Source organism: Emys orbicularis, chromosome 2 (genome assembly GCF_028017835.1).
Source record: "Emys orbicularis isolate rEmyOrb1 chromosome 2, rEmyOrb1.hap1, whole genome shotgun sequence".
Taxonomy (NCBI): Eukaryota; Metazoa; Chordata; order Testudines; family Emydidae; genus Emys; species Emys orbicularis.
The window spans coordinates 143,773,178-143,789,437 of NC_088684.1; the positions used below are offsets into that span (position 1 = coordinate 143,773,178).

Genomic DNA, 16,260 nt, shown 5'->3' on the forward strand with positions numbered 1-16,260 from the left:
TCCTTCCCCGGCATTGGGTTGCCCGTGCTCAAGTGCCAGGACTGACTGGACTGTGGGGGCGTCTCAAACAGGTCCTGGATTGTGGCATAGCTGGACCCTGCTGGTTGCATGTCTCCCATTCGCCTCCTCTTCTGTGCTGTTCATGGCAGGGGTCTGTGTCTCGGGCTCCTCAGCGGTACCTAGAGTGGTCTGTGAGGTGGTGGTGGGGTCTCCACCAAGTATGGCATGCAGCTCTTTGTAAAAGCAGCAGATCTGTGGCTCAGCACTAGATTGACTGTTGGCCTCTCCGCCCTTCTGGTATGCCTGCCGCAGTTCCTTCACTTTCATACGGCACTACTGCTGATCCCTGTCGTACCCCTTCTCCTGCATCCCCCGTGCAATCTGCTCGTAGATCTCCCCATTTCTATGGCTGGTCTGTAGCCGTGCCCACACAGCCTCTACTCTCCACAGTCCCAGGAGATCCAATATCTCCTGTCTGCTCCAGGCCAATGTGTATCTGGAGCGTGTAGCCAGCATGGGTGGCTGGGCAGTTGCACACAACAATGGAGAGCTGCTAGGTGTGGTCGTCACAATGGACATTCATAGAATCACAGAATAGAATCATAGAATATCAGGGTTGGAAGGAACCTCAGGCGGTCATCTAGTCCAACCCCCTGCTCAAAGCAGGACCAATCCCCAGACAGATTTTTACCCCAGTTCCTTAAATGGCCCCCTCAAGGATTGAACTCACAACCCTGGGTTTAGCAGGCCAATGCTCAAACCCCTGAGCTATCCCTCCCCCCAGGAAAAGGCATTTCAATTAAGGTGCTGGGAAAGCCGGCCCTCTGGTCTCTATGACCCCTGCAGTTGAGTTCACAATTGTGACCAGAGCAGTGAGTGAGGGTCAAGAATTGTTGGACAGCTGCTAGAGGGCTGTTACGTTTGACATAGGTAATGCCGTGTCTACACTTGCACTACATCGACCTCAGTTAATTGACCAGGGCTCAACACAGCTCAGGGAGATGGTGTTACAATGGGGCGCTCGCCTCGATGGGAACCAAATTTAAGTGTAGACACATGCACAACTAGGTCAGTGCAAGGTGGCTTACATCACCCTAACTTTGTAGCATAGACCAGCCCTTTGTCTGTCCATATTCCATATAATCATAGCAATTAGATACAACAATCATTAACAATTTTCCTTAATTACAACTTAATTTCTTCAAATGCAGGCTAGGCACAAGAGTTTGATTAACTTTAACTACGTGGAGAGCTTGAAGAGTCAGTGTTATTCTGTTGTTAAACCCATTCCAGACAAAGAAAAGACTGACACATGCTACATTTCTTAAAGAATCCAGTTTTTAATAAAAGTGCAACTCTCATTAATGGATTTATTTGTAACGTCTCAGAAAATCGTTCTGTAGCTGAAGAGAAGTGCTGTGTTTTTTTAATACACAAAACAGAGGTAGAATCCTTGCTTTATATGCAAACTGATATGCAGCCTTAGCTATGGAGTTGCAACCAGTGCCTCCTGACTAAATCAAACCCTCGGAAAGGGTTATTATTCAGAGATCACCAACAAACAAGCAGCAGTGGCCAACCAGGAACACGTGGTGAACCAGCGATGCCAGTGGCATCTCACTGGGCCAGCAGTCACTGGGAAATTACTAGCTATGCCAGTGGTGGCAACAGAAACTGATATATCAGCATCTGACTGTCCAGCTGGCTGAGACAGTGACAGATGCCAGATCAGCAGCTGCAATGAAAAGCACACAGTGTAGGGCAGCTGCAGGGGGATGGAGGTAACAAACCCAGAATCCTTTAAGTCAGCGTTGGGTCACTTCAGCCACAAGGCCGGAGTGATAGCTGGGGACCCCACCCTCAAAGTTCTGTACTGCAGAGCCTACCCTCTCCTCACTGCCTCACCATACCTTGAAAGCCCAGCTCTTCCCAGTGGGCTCCGTAGCGGGGACAATCAAATCTGGAGCCTGTTAGTTTCTTGTAGATGGTCTGCAGGATCCTCATGTGCACTTTCTCATTATTATCCAAGCCACCTGTACGGAAAACACTGATCATCTCTCTGTGACACTGAACATCCCTCTTCTCTAACGCACCAATGTGGAGACATGGCAAAAAAAAACAAAAACAAAAAAAACCCTGCAGGTTAAATGGATTCACAGAAGAACTAGACATTGAAGTGGATAGCAGGAACATCCAGTTAGGAAAAAAACAAGGAGTTCTGAAAGGAATGGAAACCTCCAAGTTTTAGAGCACAAGCCAATCCTCATACTGCTCAGCGTTAGAAAGAGTCTTTCCCTGTAGGTAGGTTAACGGCCTGGTGCAGGGGTTCTTTGCAGCTTCCTATGACACAGCTGGTGCTGGACACTGAAAAAAAGAGACTGCACAATGGAGCTCCCCAGTTGGGGTAAAGAGCCTCTGTGCAGGAAACAGAACTCGGGGGCCAGCCCCAGAACTCTGCAAAAAACTAGGAACCACCCCAATCCTCCCTACCGTCCGCTCCAAGGACGAGATGCTTTTCTTTGGCTTTGCCCTCTCTAACATGAATGCAGAGCAACGTGTGTATTTAAACAAAACAAAAAACCCAACCAAAACAAGCCACTTCACTATGCACAATTCTTCCCCCCGGGAGAGGATGAGAGAACAAATACCATGGGACAGATCAGTCAAGTTGCTTAATGCACTGCTGGAAGGTGCGCAGATACTACGGTGAGGAGCACAGTACAAGAACCCGAATAGAATAGAATAGAATAGAATAGAATACTGGTTTGACCCAGTGAGACAATGCTTATGTTTCTGTGACAACAGTTCATTTAACTTGGTCAAAGTTTGGATCATTTATTTCCCTCTATCTATGGTACTTATCTGGCCCTCATAGACGTAGTATCTGAAATTGTTATGATCTTTAATAGATCCATCCTCACAACAGCCCTGTGAGGTAGGACAGTGCTATTATCCCTATTGTACAATGGGGAACTGAGCACAGAGAGATGAAGTGACTCGCCTGAGGCCACATAGGAAGTCTGTGGCGGAGCAGGGAAGTCCCAGGATAGCACTCTAACCACTGGACCATCCTTCCTCTTAGCACACACTAGCTAGACATATAAAGATCACAACATCTGACTTCCCTGATTCTTTTATGAAGAGAAGAGATCTCTAAACCTGCCAAGCCCCTTCAGAGACCACCCCAAATTTTCATGCAAACAATGATCTTGGGGACCCTAGTGGGGATTTGGTACCTGATAAGCCTGACATCTCCCAGCAGGAAGCAGGTGTTTCCAGGGGTCATATTCAAATCCTATTCAACAAAGAGACCCCAATACAAACGCTGCCTCTTTTTGCAGAAAGAATTTGTGACCCAGTGACTCAGAATGTCTGGTTTGATGGAGAGGGAGGATGCTAGTGAGGTGTGTAGGGAACAGGGAGAGAGGGCACAAGATGGCTCCTGAAAGTCCTCAGTCCAAGGTATGCAGGCAGGAGTGTGGGGGAAGGCACTGCGCTCCAGGACACCAGCTGAGGGGAGGGGTGGATCACACTTCAATCATTGAATATATAATCAAAAACAATCACCTGAGGTAGGCTGATTAAACTGGCTGGGCAGAGCTCATTCTCCTCGTTAGACGGGAATACTCACACTGGGCTATCGCCAGGGCCAGATCCCGCTCGCCTTGCAGCTGCTGATGGAGCCGCGGGGGGCCGAAGAAGAAGTGAGCCATGGCAGACAGCCCTCGCCTTTGCACTGTTGGCTGGATCTTTTTCTAAGAAAAGGATGATACATAAAGAGAGGTGTCGGGGTATGTGGTGCAGTCTCCCTTGGAATCATCTGGGAGAAAACATGGCAGCAAATCTTGTTTTGCAAGGGAATTGGTTAATTAATTGGGTAGTGACACCAAGAGTTGAGGTTGCCTAACACTTTCCATTACAAGACCCTGTTTTCAGTTGCCTATGATTTTGCCAAACTTTAACCTCTCGAGATTAAATTTCCCATGCCTGGTCTTGACTTGAGACCGAAAATTTTTGGAAAGTTACAGCAAAAACATTTCAGCTGCTTCTGAAAACGAAGTTAGAAGAAAAATAGGTTGGTCAGTCAACATTAAAAAAATTCGTACAACTGTTTCTTTAAGAAGCTCTAGCATCTCTATGCTTCACGGGAAGGACTTGAAATTTGGCAGCATGGAAGACGTGGGGTCAGAGAGGTGCCTTTTGTCATCTCTATGAAAATTCACCAAGATTTAGGTGCATTACACACCTTTGTAAATCCCCATTTGCACGTGCTCAGAAGAGGTTTGTAAGACTGTCGCCGCTACACTCTGTTGCACTGAGCATGCTCTAGCCCAGAAGTGAAGGGGCTGGACACCAATCTTCCTGGAATTGCTCCTCCCAGCTTACAGGCACTGGGGCACCAACCACCAGAAGTGAGTGAAAGACGACTCCCTCCTGTGCTACCAGTGCTCTCCCGCTTAGTGCCCAAGCTACACAGAGGAGGAAGCAATCTGACTCGAATGCAGGCTGGTAAGGAGCAGAAATAGTAGCGGGCATAAGCTGGGAAGGATCGGACCAGAGAGGGACAGACTGGAAGCGGATAGGGGGTTGACTGGGATTGGGCAGAAAACAGCATAATAGGAAACAGGGGCAAAATGGGGGAGGCTGCCTCTGGCCAGGAAACCCTGAGTTCTAATCTCAGCCCAGCCCACCCTCACTGTGTGGCCTTGCACAAGCCACTTCACCTCCCTGCGCCTCAGTAAAATACTCACCGCAGGGACTAATGAGTTCCTGTCTGCACAGTGCTACGAACACGCATAACGCTACATCGTTTAATCCCAGTGGTTCGTACATACCCTGCACTCTGACAGGTCAGCTGTCTGGAAATACTGCAGTGCTTCATTGAAGGCAATCAGGGGCACGTGACCTGCAGACGTCCCCACGATCCCTGCAAATATGAAAGAAAACAGCCCTGCCTGGGATTCACGACAAGTCTCGTTACACTGAAAGAGTCACAGCCTGCTCCACAAAAAGCCCTGCACTCCGACCAGCTTCCCTCCCCCATCAGTGATGCTAAACTTTGCCTATTGGCCTTACAGAGATGCTGTGCTCGTGGCAGGCCAGGCCTCTCACTTTCCCACAAAATCTCTCTTTTGTGTTAAGATCTTCTCCAGTCAATATTTTTTTCCACCTGCGTCCAAACTTAGACCTGCATGCATAACATTAGACACACAGCTTGTAGGATGCGCTGGTCACCCCATTCAACTTGCCCACACCACTTTGGACAAGAGATGGACACGGTCACAATTTCAGATTCTCTTTGCCAGGGCCCCTCCCCTGTTGGTTCATAAGAAGAATGAGTGGGGAGAGTGGGAGCACGCTCAGAGCATCTGTGATATCCATGGGACTTTGGTCCGTGGTCACAGCCCGGAGTTTGGAAGATCATCAAGACAATGCTATTGGGAAACATTACGCAGAAGGTGATCACATTTCGGAGGGGTGTGTTTCAGATGTTGGGCATGTCACCAAAACAGCCCCTCTCTCCTTGAGGAAAGTTTCGGCTACATGGAGGCACCTGTGCAGAGTCTGCATCAGCCACACCGATTTGGTTCAAGGTCTACAGGCCCAATTCTCTGCTATGCCCAGCCAGTTATAAAATTATGTACCCCTGGATCTTTGCCCAGCCCTGGCAATGGCCCCGAAGAGACCGTCTACCAGCTGAGCATAGGCAGAACACAGCACACTCTGGCCATGCCTGCTGTCCACCTCTGTGCCAGGACTGCAAGGAGAGCGGCATAGATCTCATGGCAAAAATAGTATGTGATCGGGTAATTGAAGTCTATGTCATCAGGCACACGCACAAGGTGGCAGAGGTAAGGTTGCATGGGCAATCTCAATTCTAGCATTTCCTAACTTTTGAGGCCTTTACTTTGCAACCTTAACATCCTTTGAATGTAGATGGTTATATGCAGTACACCTCTACCTCGATATAACGCTGTCCTCGGGAGCCAAAAAATCTTACCGCGTTATAGGTGAAACCGTGTTATATCGAACTTGCTTTGATCCACCGGAGTGCGCAGCTCCGCTGCCCCGGAGCACTGCTTTACCACGTTATATCCGAATTTGTGTTATATCGGGTCGTGTTATATCGGGGTAGAGGTGTATTTATAGTGAGAAACAAAATCCTTAAGGTGACTCTGAAGTCTGAACCATCAAGTTTTGCACACTCCACGCCTACGTAACAACACAATGTGACTACTGTGACCCCTGCCCTGCCAGGAGTGGGTTGCATCCCTTGTTCTGTCTGGTCTTAAATTAGACACAAAGCTCTTCAAGGCAGAAATTCTCTCTCCTACTGTGTGTGTTAGTACAGCACCTAGCACAATGCAGGGCCAAGAGAAGCGGGGCCCCACAACACCACACACTCTCCAGAGAGTCACATCCTCTTTCATCTCCCACAAACCCTCTCCAACACAGACACACACCCCTGCCTTTCCCCTTCAGGCAAGCGATTATCCAAACACATGCAGGCGCCTCCAGAATCCAGGCATACACACAGACCCCTGCCACCTCAATCCATACCCACGGAACTTGGTACACAGGCTGCCCCCGCACACATATGCAAGCACCCCTCCTGCCAGAGAAGCAAGAGCAGCTCCAAAGGAACCAGTGGAGTTGCACTAGCATAAAACTTGTATAAGCAAGAGGAGAATCGGGTCCTTCATCTTCACACCACACTGGGATCTTCAGAGCAAATACAATCCGCAGTGCGTCTTCACCAGGCCAGACCTGGCAGGAAGCTGGATGGACAGACCTCACTGACTAGCTGCTTTACAAATGCTTCTTTGACACAGCCCTAGAGGCAGGCCTGCTAGTAGGGCTTGAGAATAAGGGTATGTCTACACTACGGGATTAATCCGAATTTATATAATTCGAATTTAGAAAACCGATTTTATAAATTTGAATGTATTCGGCCACACTAGGCACCATTAATTCGGTGGTGTGCGTCCAAGCTACCGTAGTAGCATCGATTTCCAGAGCGTTGCATTGTGGGTAGCCAATAACATTGAATTGCCAATAACATCGAATTGCGGCCACACTAACCTTAATTCGGATTAACAATACCGATTTTGACGCTACTCCTCTCGTCGAGGAGGAGTACAGAAATCGAATTAAAGGGCTCTTTAATTCGAATTAAATGACTTCGTTGTGTGGACGGGTCAAGCGTTAATTCGAATTAAAGCAGCTAAATCCGAATTAAAGTCGTAGTGTAGACCAGGCCTTTGATTTGTGTCAGCATCAGCCAATGAGACACTCCATTGCCTGGGCCAGTCTCAGTCCCCTAGTCTCTCCGTGGTGCTTCACTGCCTCTGAAGACATCAATTCCCCAGCTCTGCAGCCTTACCGCACGGCTAACACTGGCATCAGGACCCCAGACCAGTCACTATCTCCCCCTCTGCACTAAGATACCAAACCGTGTGCTGGTGACTGATTTAGAATAAGGGTACCATTAAAATAAACTGAAGAAAAAAACAACCCCCAGGCCTAGAAACCAGAGCAACTAAAAATTTGTAACAGGAAAAACTTTAGACTTTGAGTCAAATAAAAATCCCCTGACAAACTTGTGTACCAGATAAGAAATGTTAACATGAAAGAATCCTATTGTGCTCTCCAAGACCCCCCTCCTAAAATATTACGGGAAAGATAATATACACACACTGATGTATAACTTCAAAAATGAAGAATTGCTAATGATAGGATTTGAAAGCTTTGTTGGCTATATTTTTAATAAACTGAAATTATAGATAGCGAATAAATATATAGATAAGATAACACACTGGCCAAGGCTTTGCCTGGCATAAATGTATTTTTTTGTCAATTTCTTTTTTATACAATTTGATTCTTTGTTTGAAATGATATTGTTGGCAAGATAAGTAATGGGTTGTGTTGGAAGATGTAAGTAAGAGATACAAACAGGTACTGTTATGATAAACAAACCCTCCCTTTTCTGGGAAACTTAAACAGGGGGGATCCAGGGCAACCCGACTCAAACTGCAAAGTTAGCAGGAAAAATGTAGACATTAGGTGATTAAAGCTTGTGCATGCTGAATGTACGGGTTATGTAAAAATCAATGGGTAATGTGTTGAATGCTGATTGGAGGAAAATTAGGTAATTGAGCATGTACAAATGTGATAATACATGTGATACAAATACATGTGAAAATGGGACAAAATCTGAAGAAACGCCAGACCAAAAACTGAGGAACGAGACAGGACCAGACCAGGAGATCAGGGAAGATGATGACCATCATGGAGGAAAGGAGGACTTCTCAGTGTCCCGGAATGCAGTAACTTGGGCCCATTTACCTATATTCCGTCTTGTCTTACTTATCTGGCATAAATGTATGTCCAGACACTAAGTGACGACAATTCTATTTGAAATTGTATTAAACAAAGGCAAAACTGATTAAGCCTAAATTGGGTGGATGTGTGACTCAGTTTCCCATTCTACATTCCCGACAGTTCCTCAACTCCCTAGTCATTGACAAACTATCTGTCTCCCTCGTCAGTGCCACTACGAGATTTAATTAGTACCAACTGGCAAGGATACCAGGTAAGCACCATTGCAGTTATCTGTACCTGACTGGAGACTTTCCACGGCCTCCCATTCTTCCTGGGCTTGCAGCAACTCTGCGCTAGGATCTGGCAAAAGAGACAAGAAGAGGGTTAGCTACAGCTGGAACTCTCAGGCCAGCTGTTTGCTTTGTTTCTCCATCAGCCAGCAGATAAAAAGTGCAACAGTTCCTGTGACCTTACGCTTGGCCACCTTTGGAATCTCATTTAATTTTCCGGTTTATCACAGACCAAGTTGGGCGCTCTCCGATATAAAGCTGAACAACAGCAGATTCCTTGACAGCTCCTGCCTTATCTGCTCCTGCCCAGAGGCCTGCAACAAACTCACCCAGTTCCACAGAGAGGAGAGAATATCAGCAAGCATAGAAGGAGATTGTGATTAGCTCTCTCAGGGGTGCTGCGGGTAAGGCCCTTTCTCCACTGCACACCTGCAAAAGGGCTAGTACAGGAAGTCAGAGGGGAATTCCACAGAGCCTTTTCATGTCCCACTCAACAGCCTGACTTCCCCCACACCACCCCGGACACTGCAGAAGGGAAGTTCAGAGTACCACGTCTCTTCCATGAACAGGAAGAGGCCTGAACTGTGGGGGAAGAAAAACGAGAGCACAACCCCATTCACTTAATTGAGATTCCAGAGTTAAAAACGCCACTGACACAGCTCCCCAGCAGAAAGGCTTGGAATCATGGCTCTGAGACATTTGCTTAGTTACTAGACAGAAAAACTGGATGTTGCTTTGGGGAGACAGGACAACAGCAGATCCACACATTGGAGACAGAATCTCAGAGCAGGCGGACAGGACAGAAAGCCTGACTGAAGCCTTGGAGCAATGCCATGAGGGGTCCTGGACGGTCTAGCGACAATGAGGAGAAATACTTGGCCAAGAGTATCAGGATCTTGACAATGTGAACTGGCCGAGGATAGTGAGATTCTGGCCAAGCCCACCAGCAGATCGGAGAGGATTCGCTCAGCAGGCAGAAAGAGCAGCACCATGCTGTTACAGCCACTGTTGGAGCACGTCGGTCCCCTCCAGAATTGGAAAGCAACAGGATATTAAGTGGAAACATTCAAATACAGCTCACCAGCTTCTGTGCGCCCATTGGGTCCCTCTGCCAGAGCCAGCAGGAGCCCATTCTGCTTCAGCACCGAGATCTATGCAGAGAGAGAACAGTCAGGAGGAGCGATGCCCTTTACACCTCCTGTAGTTTTTAAAGGATTTTTTTTTCTAGCCTGATGTGCTGAGTGGCCCCAAACAGCAGCAGAGAAGTGGGGTCTTCAGCACAGAAGGGATCTTAAAGACCTATTTCCCTCCCTACACCTGAGGTCTCCTTGAAGCCATAATGACCTGTTCTCACTTTGGGAAATATCCCAGCATGCACTATTCTTGTTACGCCACAACACCACAGAAGATGTCCAAAGCCTGGTGACACACTGTGTGCGGGGCGGTGTCCAGGGAAACGAGGGAACCCTTTGAAGGTTCTCTGTGGCTAGCACAATGTGATACCCTCCCAGATCCTCCACAAGCCAAGAGACAAACTCGCAACAGCTACACAGACCTCCTGGATTGTTCCCCCAATAAAGAGCCCACAGCCACCACTCTGCTCACCCACCACAGATTTCCCCAGCATTCCCATGCTGGAGCTGCTTGAGTTCACCCTTTCCCCTGCCATGAGACAAGCTGCACAGGGAATGGGGTAGCCAGTCAGGGAGAAATAGTCTGCCCCTCATCATAAGAAGGGTTTATAGAGGAATGGTGTCGCTGCTGGAGGAAATGGGTTAGCCCACCTAAGACAAGCTGGTAAAGGAACAGGGGAGCACCTTGGAGAGTTTGGATCTATCCCCCACATCCCCCGTGAAAAGAGCTGTTTGAAGAACTAGGGAGGCCCTTGTTTAGGCCTCCAGAAAAGCCGATACAGAAGGGCAGCTAGGCCTAAGCTAGCGTGCTTTCTGGTACAGTAACTCCTCACTTAACGTTGTAGTTCTGTTCCTGAAAAATGCGACATTATGCGAAATGATGTTAAGCGAATCCAATTTACCCATAAGAATTAATGTAAAGGGGGGGGAGGGTTAGGTTCCAGGGAAAATTTGTTCGCCATACAAAAGACATTATATACATATACAATATAAGTTTTAAACAATTGTAAACAAACAGTTTAATATTATACACAGCAATGAATGATTGTGAAGCTTGGTTGAGGTGATGGAGTCAGAGGGTGGGATATTTCCCAGGGAATGCCTTCCTGCTAAATGATGAACTAGCACTCGGCTGAGCCCTCAAGGGTTAATATGCTGTTGTTAATGTAGTCTCACACTCTACAAGGCAGCCTGGACTGAGACAGGAGGGAGGAAACACAACAGATGCAGGGCAGTAGCTGCAAACACTTCCCTGCAAAAACTGAACATGATGATGAGCCCATGCTATCCAGCTGGAGCGCACCACTCCCTCCTCCTGACAGCACACGCATGGCTGCACAGGTGTGACTTTCCAAAGTGCTGGGGGTGCATGCATGAGTGAGAGACGTGCATTGCCCCTTTAAGTATGCCCACCCCACTTCCAGTACGTTGCCCTTTTAAGCAGATCAACCAGTTCAGACAGGAAGCAACAGCTTCCAGCAAGCTCCCTCCTTTCTGTCCCTGAGCCCTGTCCCCCTCCTCTGCTTTGTGGAGAGGGGGTACAAAGCGGGGGTGGGGGCGAGGAGCAGGGGGACAGCCTGATATCAGCACCCCTCTCCCCCCCATCCCCCAACAAACAGGAAGCTCCCGGGAGCAGCTCCAAGGCAGAGGGCAGGACAGGAGCAGCAGAGCAGTGGGGGGAGGGACAGCTGAACTGCTGCTGGGCAGCTGCTGAGCCACATACCTTATAGGGAATTTAGGGGAGCTGATGGAGGGGGCTGCCGGCCCCCCCGGTTCTAATCCCCACAAGGAGGGGCTGCTCTTCCAGAGAATCCTGCAAGCAGTGGACAGAGCAGGCACCTGCCAAACAACGTTATGAGGGAGCATTGCACAACTTTAAACAAGCTTGTTCCCTAATAGATGAGCAACATAACAAGGTTAACCAGGACAAGGTTAAGTGAGGAGTTACTGTATCACATTCAAGCATGTATGCAACAGGTTTGTGCTTTTTGACAACTGCAAGTCCCAGGCCCAACACCAGCACCATGTGCACCAGTATCATGTCACAATGAGCCACAGTATGATAGTGCTCACGCCTTTTGCAAACACTGAAAGCTAGGGAAGAGTACAGTCCATACCACTTTGTAAATGCATACACGGGGACAGTGGTGCCATGAAAGCCCCTGATGGAACACACACACACACACACACACACAAAGGGACTTTCCCAACTCTTTGTGCAATTACAATTAATTCCTAATGTTGCCCATCATGCAGATCTCTGCACATAATATAGAGAGACATGTCTAATGCTAGAGTTTAATCTCAGGCTGCTAAAAAGTATGAGAATAGCTGAGATACGCACAGGTATGGATTTGACAGCCGGAGGAAGGAAGATACCTTGCTCTTCAGACTGGTGGGTGTCTGCGGTGCATCTGTTCATGCCCTAATGAAACAATGAAATCAAAGTCACCAGGAAACAAACCACCAGTCACTTCCTAAAGTAGCCCGAGTTCCTGTAATGCACGTATAATACTGACACAGTGCAAGCATCGAGTTTGGTGTTCTGGCAGATACAATCAAATGGAAAGGAAATAAGAAAAATTGTTAACATGAAAATTTCTCCTCATTTTCAAAGTTTCAGTTGCTTTAACTGTTGTTTCTTCTGTGTGTGTGTTTAGTGAAAGAGTAAAAGCTAAGTACTCTAAGGAAAAGTTCAAACCACAAATAACTTTCTAATTTGTTACAATAAACAAAAGTCTGTTTAAATCTGTGTTTCCCACAGTGTGGGGTGTGCATAAAGTGCAAAGGACTAGCCTGGGTCTGCTAACAGACCTCTCATTTGTTCTTCAGAGTCTCAGCTTTCATTTTTAAAAAATATGAAGTCTCCAGTTGTTATGGTTGCAAAAACAAACAAACAAACAAAACCTTCAAAACATGACCTCCGTGTAAATAATATAGTGATACATGCCTGAGTTTGCAGAGAGTGTAATTAGCTCTGAGGTGTGGATTGTCTCATTCATTCATAAAATTACTTCCAGAATTTTACTGGGTGTCAGCAGGGAGTATCTTCCGTTGAATTCCAAAGCAATGGATATGCTGTTATCCGTTGCAATGCCGCTGAGACAAGATTCTCTTTTGTAGCAGTCTTCAAGACCAAATACTTTACCCAAGTCAGCGGCAGTGAATGGGAACTACATGTCACCCTCTCAAAAATAAAACCTAGGTTTGCAAAGCTGTGTGCTGAAGAATATGGTCATGCATCCTGGCAAATAGCTTCAGGGCTGCCTCAAGATGTTTTGTTAGAGAAAACATTAATGTTGTCACTTAACAAATAACTACTAAAAATCACTTAAGTAAGAGCTAGTCTATGCTGCAAAAGTTTGGGAAACTGTGACTTAAACCAGCTTCCTGGGCCTATGATCTGTATTCCAGTTCACAAATCTGCCCCAACACAGGGGGAATTCCAGGAACCAGGCAAAAGACTGGGGGCACGTTGGGGGCTGGAGGAAGCATGGCAGTGGCAGACCTGCATCCAGCCAGTTCTGCAATGAGCCACTGGAGCGGCCCTCAGTGGCTACAAACCCTCAGTTTAATGTAGTTTTTGCATATAATTCACTGGGGAGGGGTTAGAAAGGAGCAAGATAAAAAATTCTATTATGTGCAAATGTAACAACTTCTTCCTGCCCCTTTAAACTTCAGCATCGCAACACAGAGCTTTACTACTCGAGCTAAGCACAAACTAGTTTGGCTGGTAGCCGGACAAAACTCTTACCCTGTGTGAACCAGACATTAGAGGAGGATCCAGCATAACACACTGAAGCAATGGATTACCTATTCACGCATCACCTCATTTTACAGACAACACAATCAAGGGCAAAGATGTGGCAGGTGTTCTTTCTTTCTGAGGCAGTGCTGCTGAGTGAATGGGATTTGGAACTGCCATATTAAGAGAACTAGGTTTTATTTCAAGTTTCTGCAGTCTCTCAGTCAGGTATGAGGCCACGATGAATAATAAGGGTGGTGAAGGGTATAAAATTATTAGTATCAGTCTGTGGAAGAAGTGAGTCTAGAGCTCATGGTATCTGGTTCCCCATGCAACACACACTCTCTGGATCAGAATATTTTTGATGGGGGAAAAGCAGCAGGTGGAAGAGCATTTTGCTTGTGTCCCATCCAGAACTTGAGCTATGTATCAAATGCAGATTCTGGGGTAGTGCATATGCAACAATAGAGTCATAATGCAAAAACAAGCTCTATCCACAAATGGGAAATAGTAATTTTCAGTTAAACGAATGCATTTCTATTGGAACAACAAGATACCTCCTCGACCCCAGTACTATCCCCAGGACAAATTTCAAAGTCCAGTGCAGGGAGCATGAGAGCCTTCAAATAAAGGCTGTAAGAATTTGTTTTATAATGCGAAGCATTAGGCAACCTAATTACAAGGGTTGCTGCCAGTACTCCTTTTATAAGGCAAATAAAGCATCAATCCCTGCAGCCAAGATCAAGCATGTCTACACTTCAGCTGGAAGGTGCTACTCCCAGCTCAGGCAGAGGTACACGCACTAGCTATGCTTGAGCTAGCATGCTAAAAGTAAAAGCATGCCTGCAGTGGCACATGCAGGGGTCAGGCCAGCCATCCACCATCCGTACATGACTAGGACCTCGGCCAGGATTGTATTCAGGCAGTCAGCCTGAAATATCGCAGCCCCACTGCTATTTTTAGCATGCTAGCTTGAGCACAGCAGCTGGCTCCAGTCACTTGCAGGGATGGGCCCTGGGCTGGAAATTCCTTTCTCCCTGGTTGGAGCCCCTCAGATGGCTGGGCCAGGGATGAGGGCAAGCTTGGCCATGCTCCTCACGGCCTGACTTCAGAGCTGTGTGTATGTCTGCCCAGGAGCTGGGAGGTGTAATTCTCAGCTCAGGTAGACATACAAACGCTAGCTGTGCTCAAGCTAGCATGCTAAAAATAGCAGTGGGGCTGCGATGTTTCAGGCTGACTGCCTGAATACAATCCTGGCCGAGGTCCTAGTCAGAGGTCCTAGTCATGTACGGATGGTGGATGGCTGGCCTGACCCCTGCATGTGCCACTGCAGGCATGCTTTTACTTTTAGCATGCTACCTTAAGCCCTTTGCAGCCCCAGCCCCAACCCCAGCCCCCTTTGCAGATCCCCTTTCCTCAACCCCTCCCCCCTTTGCAGATCCCTGACCCTCTTCCCTGCCTCCCTTTGCAGCCCCCCTTTCCCTGTCTGCCCCTTTGCAGACCCCGTGACCTTTGAACCCGTCATCCCCCCCCCCCCCCCCCACACGCCCGTCCCATTAGCCCCGCCCCCCGCGAGCCCGCCACTCCTCGCAGCCCCAGCCCCAGGCGCTTCCCTCACCTCGCTTTCTCCCCCACCTCGGCTCCTTCCACCGCCAGGCGCCTGCGCTGCACGCCGGGAGTTGTGGTTCCACGAGCCTCTCTCTCCCAGAAGGCAACGCGGATCCCAGTCGGCGCGGCTGCCGCCTCCCCTCCCCGACTACAGTTCCCAGACACCTCCCGCGCGGCAACATCTACGGCGTCCTAGGAGGGACAATCCGGGATGAACGAAAAGGCGACGCTTCCGTCCGGGGAAGCTCTTAAAGGGACCTGCGCCCTAGCCAGGGGCCCATCTCCCGGCCATCCCCAGCCATCGAGTACAGGGGGCGAGCCCAGTGCCCTGGCCCCACTGACACGCGCAGGGGGCCGCCAGGGCCCTTTGGGGTTTGGGGGCCTTTCGCCAGTTACAATCCATTTCACTCTGATGCCCCATTAACACTTGGGAGAAAGGGCTTCTTAGTGCAAGGAGCTGCACCGCCTTGCTTTCAACTACAATGATTTCACAAAGAAGGGACTGTTTTCCTAGCACCCTGCCCCAGCCCTCCTCCCCATGCTGTTATTACTCTGTTATCATCGTTAATAACAAGCAGGACTCGCCTGCATTCCTCAGGGGTATTTCTTGCAGCACTCAGCAACTCCGATCTTGTTGTACAGAGATGAAAAAATACAGGAGGTGCCTTGTAATACGGGACCGTTGGCGACCCTACTTTGAACCAAGGAGAACTGAGCAGACGTTCTTGATGTGGATTCCCTTTAGCTCACATCTCTTTGGAAGCGGTTTAAACTACACTGAAAAAAGGCACTCTTAACACCCAAAATCCACGTACACACGGGGAGTTTTACTGGCCTAGCTACACTGGTATAATTATACTGATAGACCAGGGGTCGGCAACCTTTGGGAAGTGGTGTGCCAAGTCTTCACTAATTTAAGGTTTTGCATGCCAGTAAAAGGTTTTGCGTACCAGACCAGGTTCCGTAATCCAGGCCGGCAGTGGGCTGAGTGGGGTCGGCGGCCAGGACCCCGGCTGGCAGCAGCGTGCCACTAAAAATCAGCCCGCGTGCCGCCTTTGGCACGCGTGCCGCAGGTTGCCAACCCCTGTGATAGACCATCCACATGGAGAATTACACTGGTGTAGCTAGAGTGATATTATGCTGGTATCACCGTGCTGGTCAG

General features: G+C 48.2%; 1 protein-coding gene across 1 annotated transcript in view; it reads right to left on the bottom strand.

Annotated features, from left to right (window-relative positions):
- Positions 1-15,161, bottom strand: part of ELMOD3 (ELMO domain containing 3) — a 28,732-nt gene extending 13,571 nt beyond the window's left edge. Inside the window, exons 1-7 of the mRNA XM_065399236.1 lie at positions 15,109-15,161; positions 12,090-12,170; positions 9,694-9,763; positions 8,620-8,682; positions 4,836-4,927; positions 3,632-3,755; positions 1,911-2,033 (exon numbers count right to left, since the gene is read on the bottom strand). Coding sequence (XP_065255308.1) covers positions 1,911-2,033; positions 3,632-3,755; positions 4,836-4,927; positions 8,620-8,682; positions 9,694-9,763; positions 12,090-12,167 — 550 coding nt within the window. The 5' untranslated portion in view covers positions 12,168-12,170; positions 15,109-15,161. The remainder of the gene's footprint in view (positions 1-1,910; positions 2,034-3,631; positions 3,756-4,835; positions 4,928-8,619; positions 8,683-9,693; positions 9,764-12,089; positions 12,171-15,108) is intronic.
- Between the last annotated feature and the right edge of the window lie 1,099 nt (positions 15,162-16,260).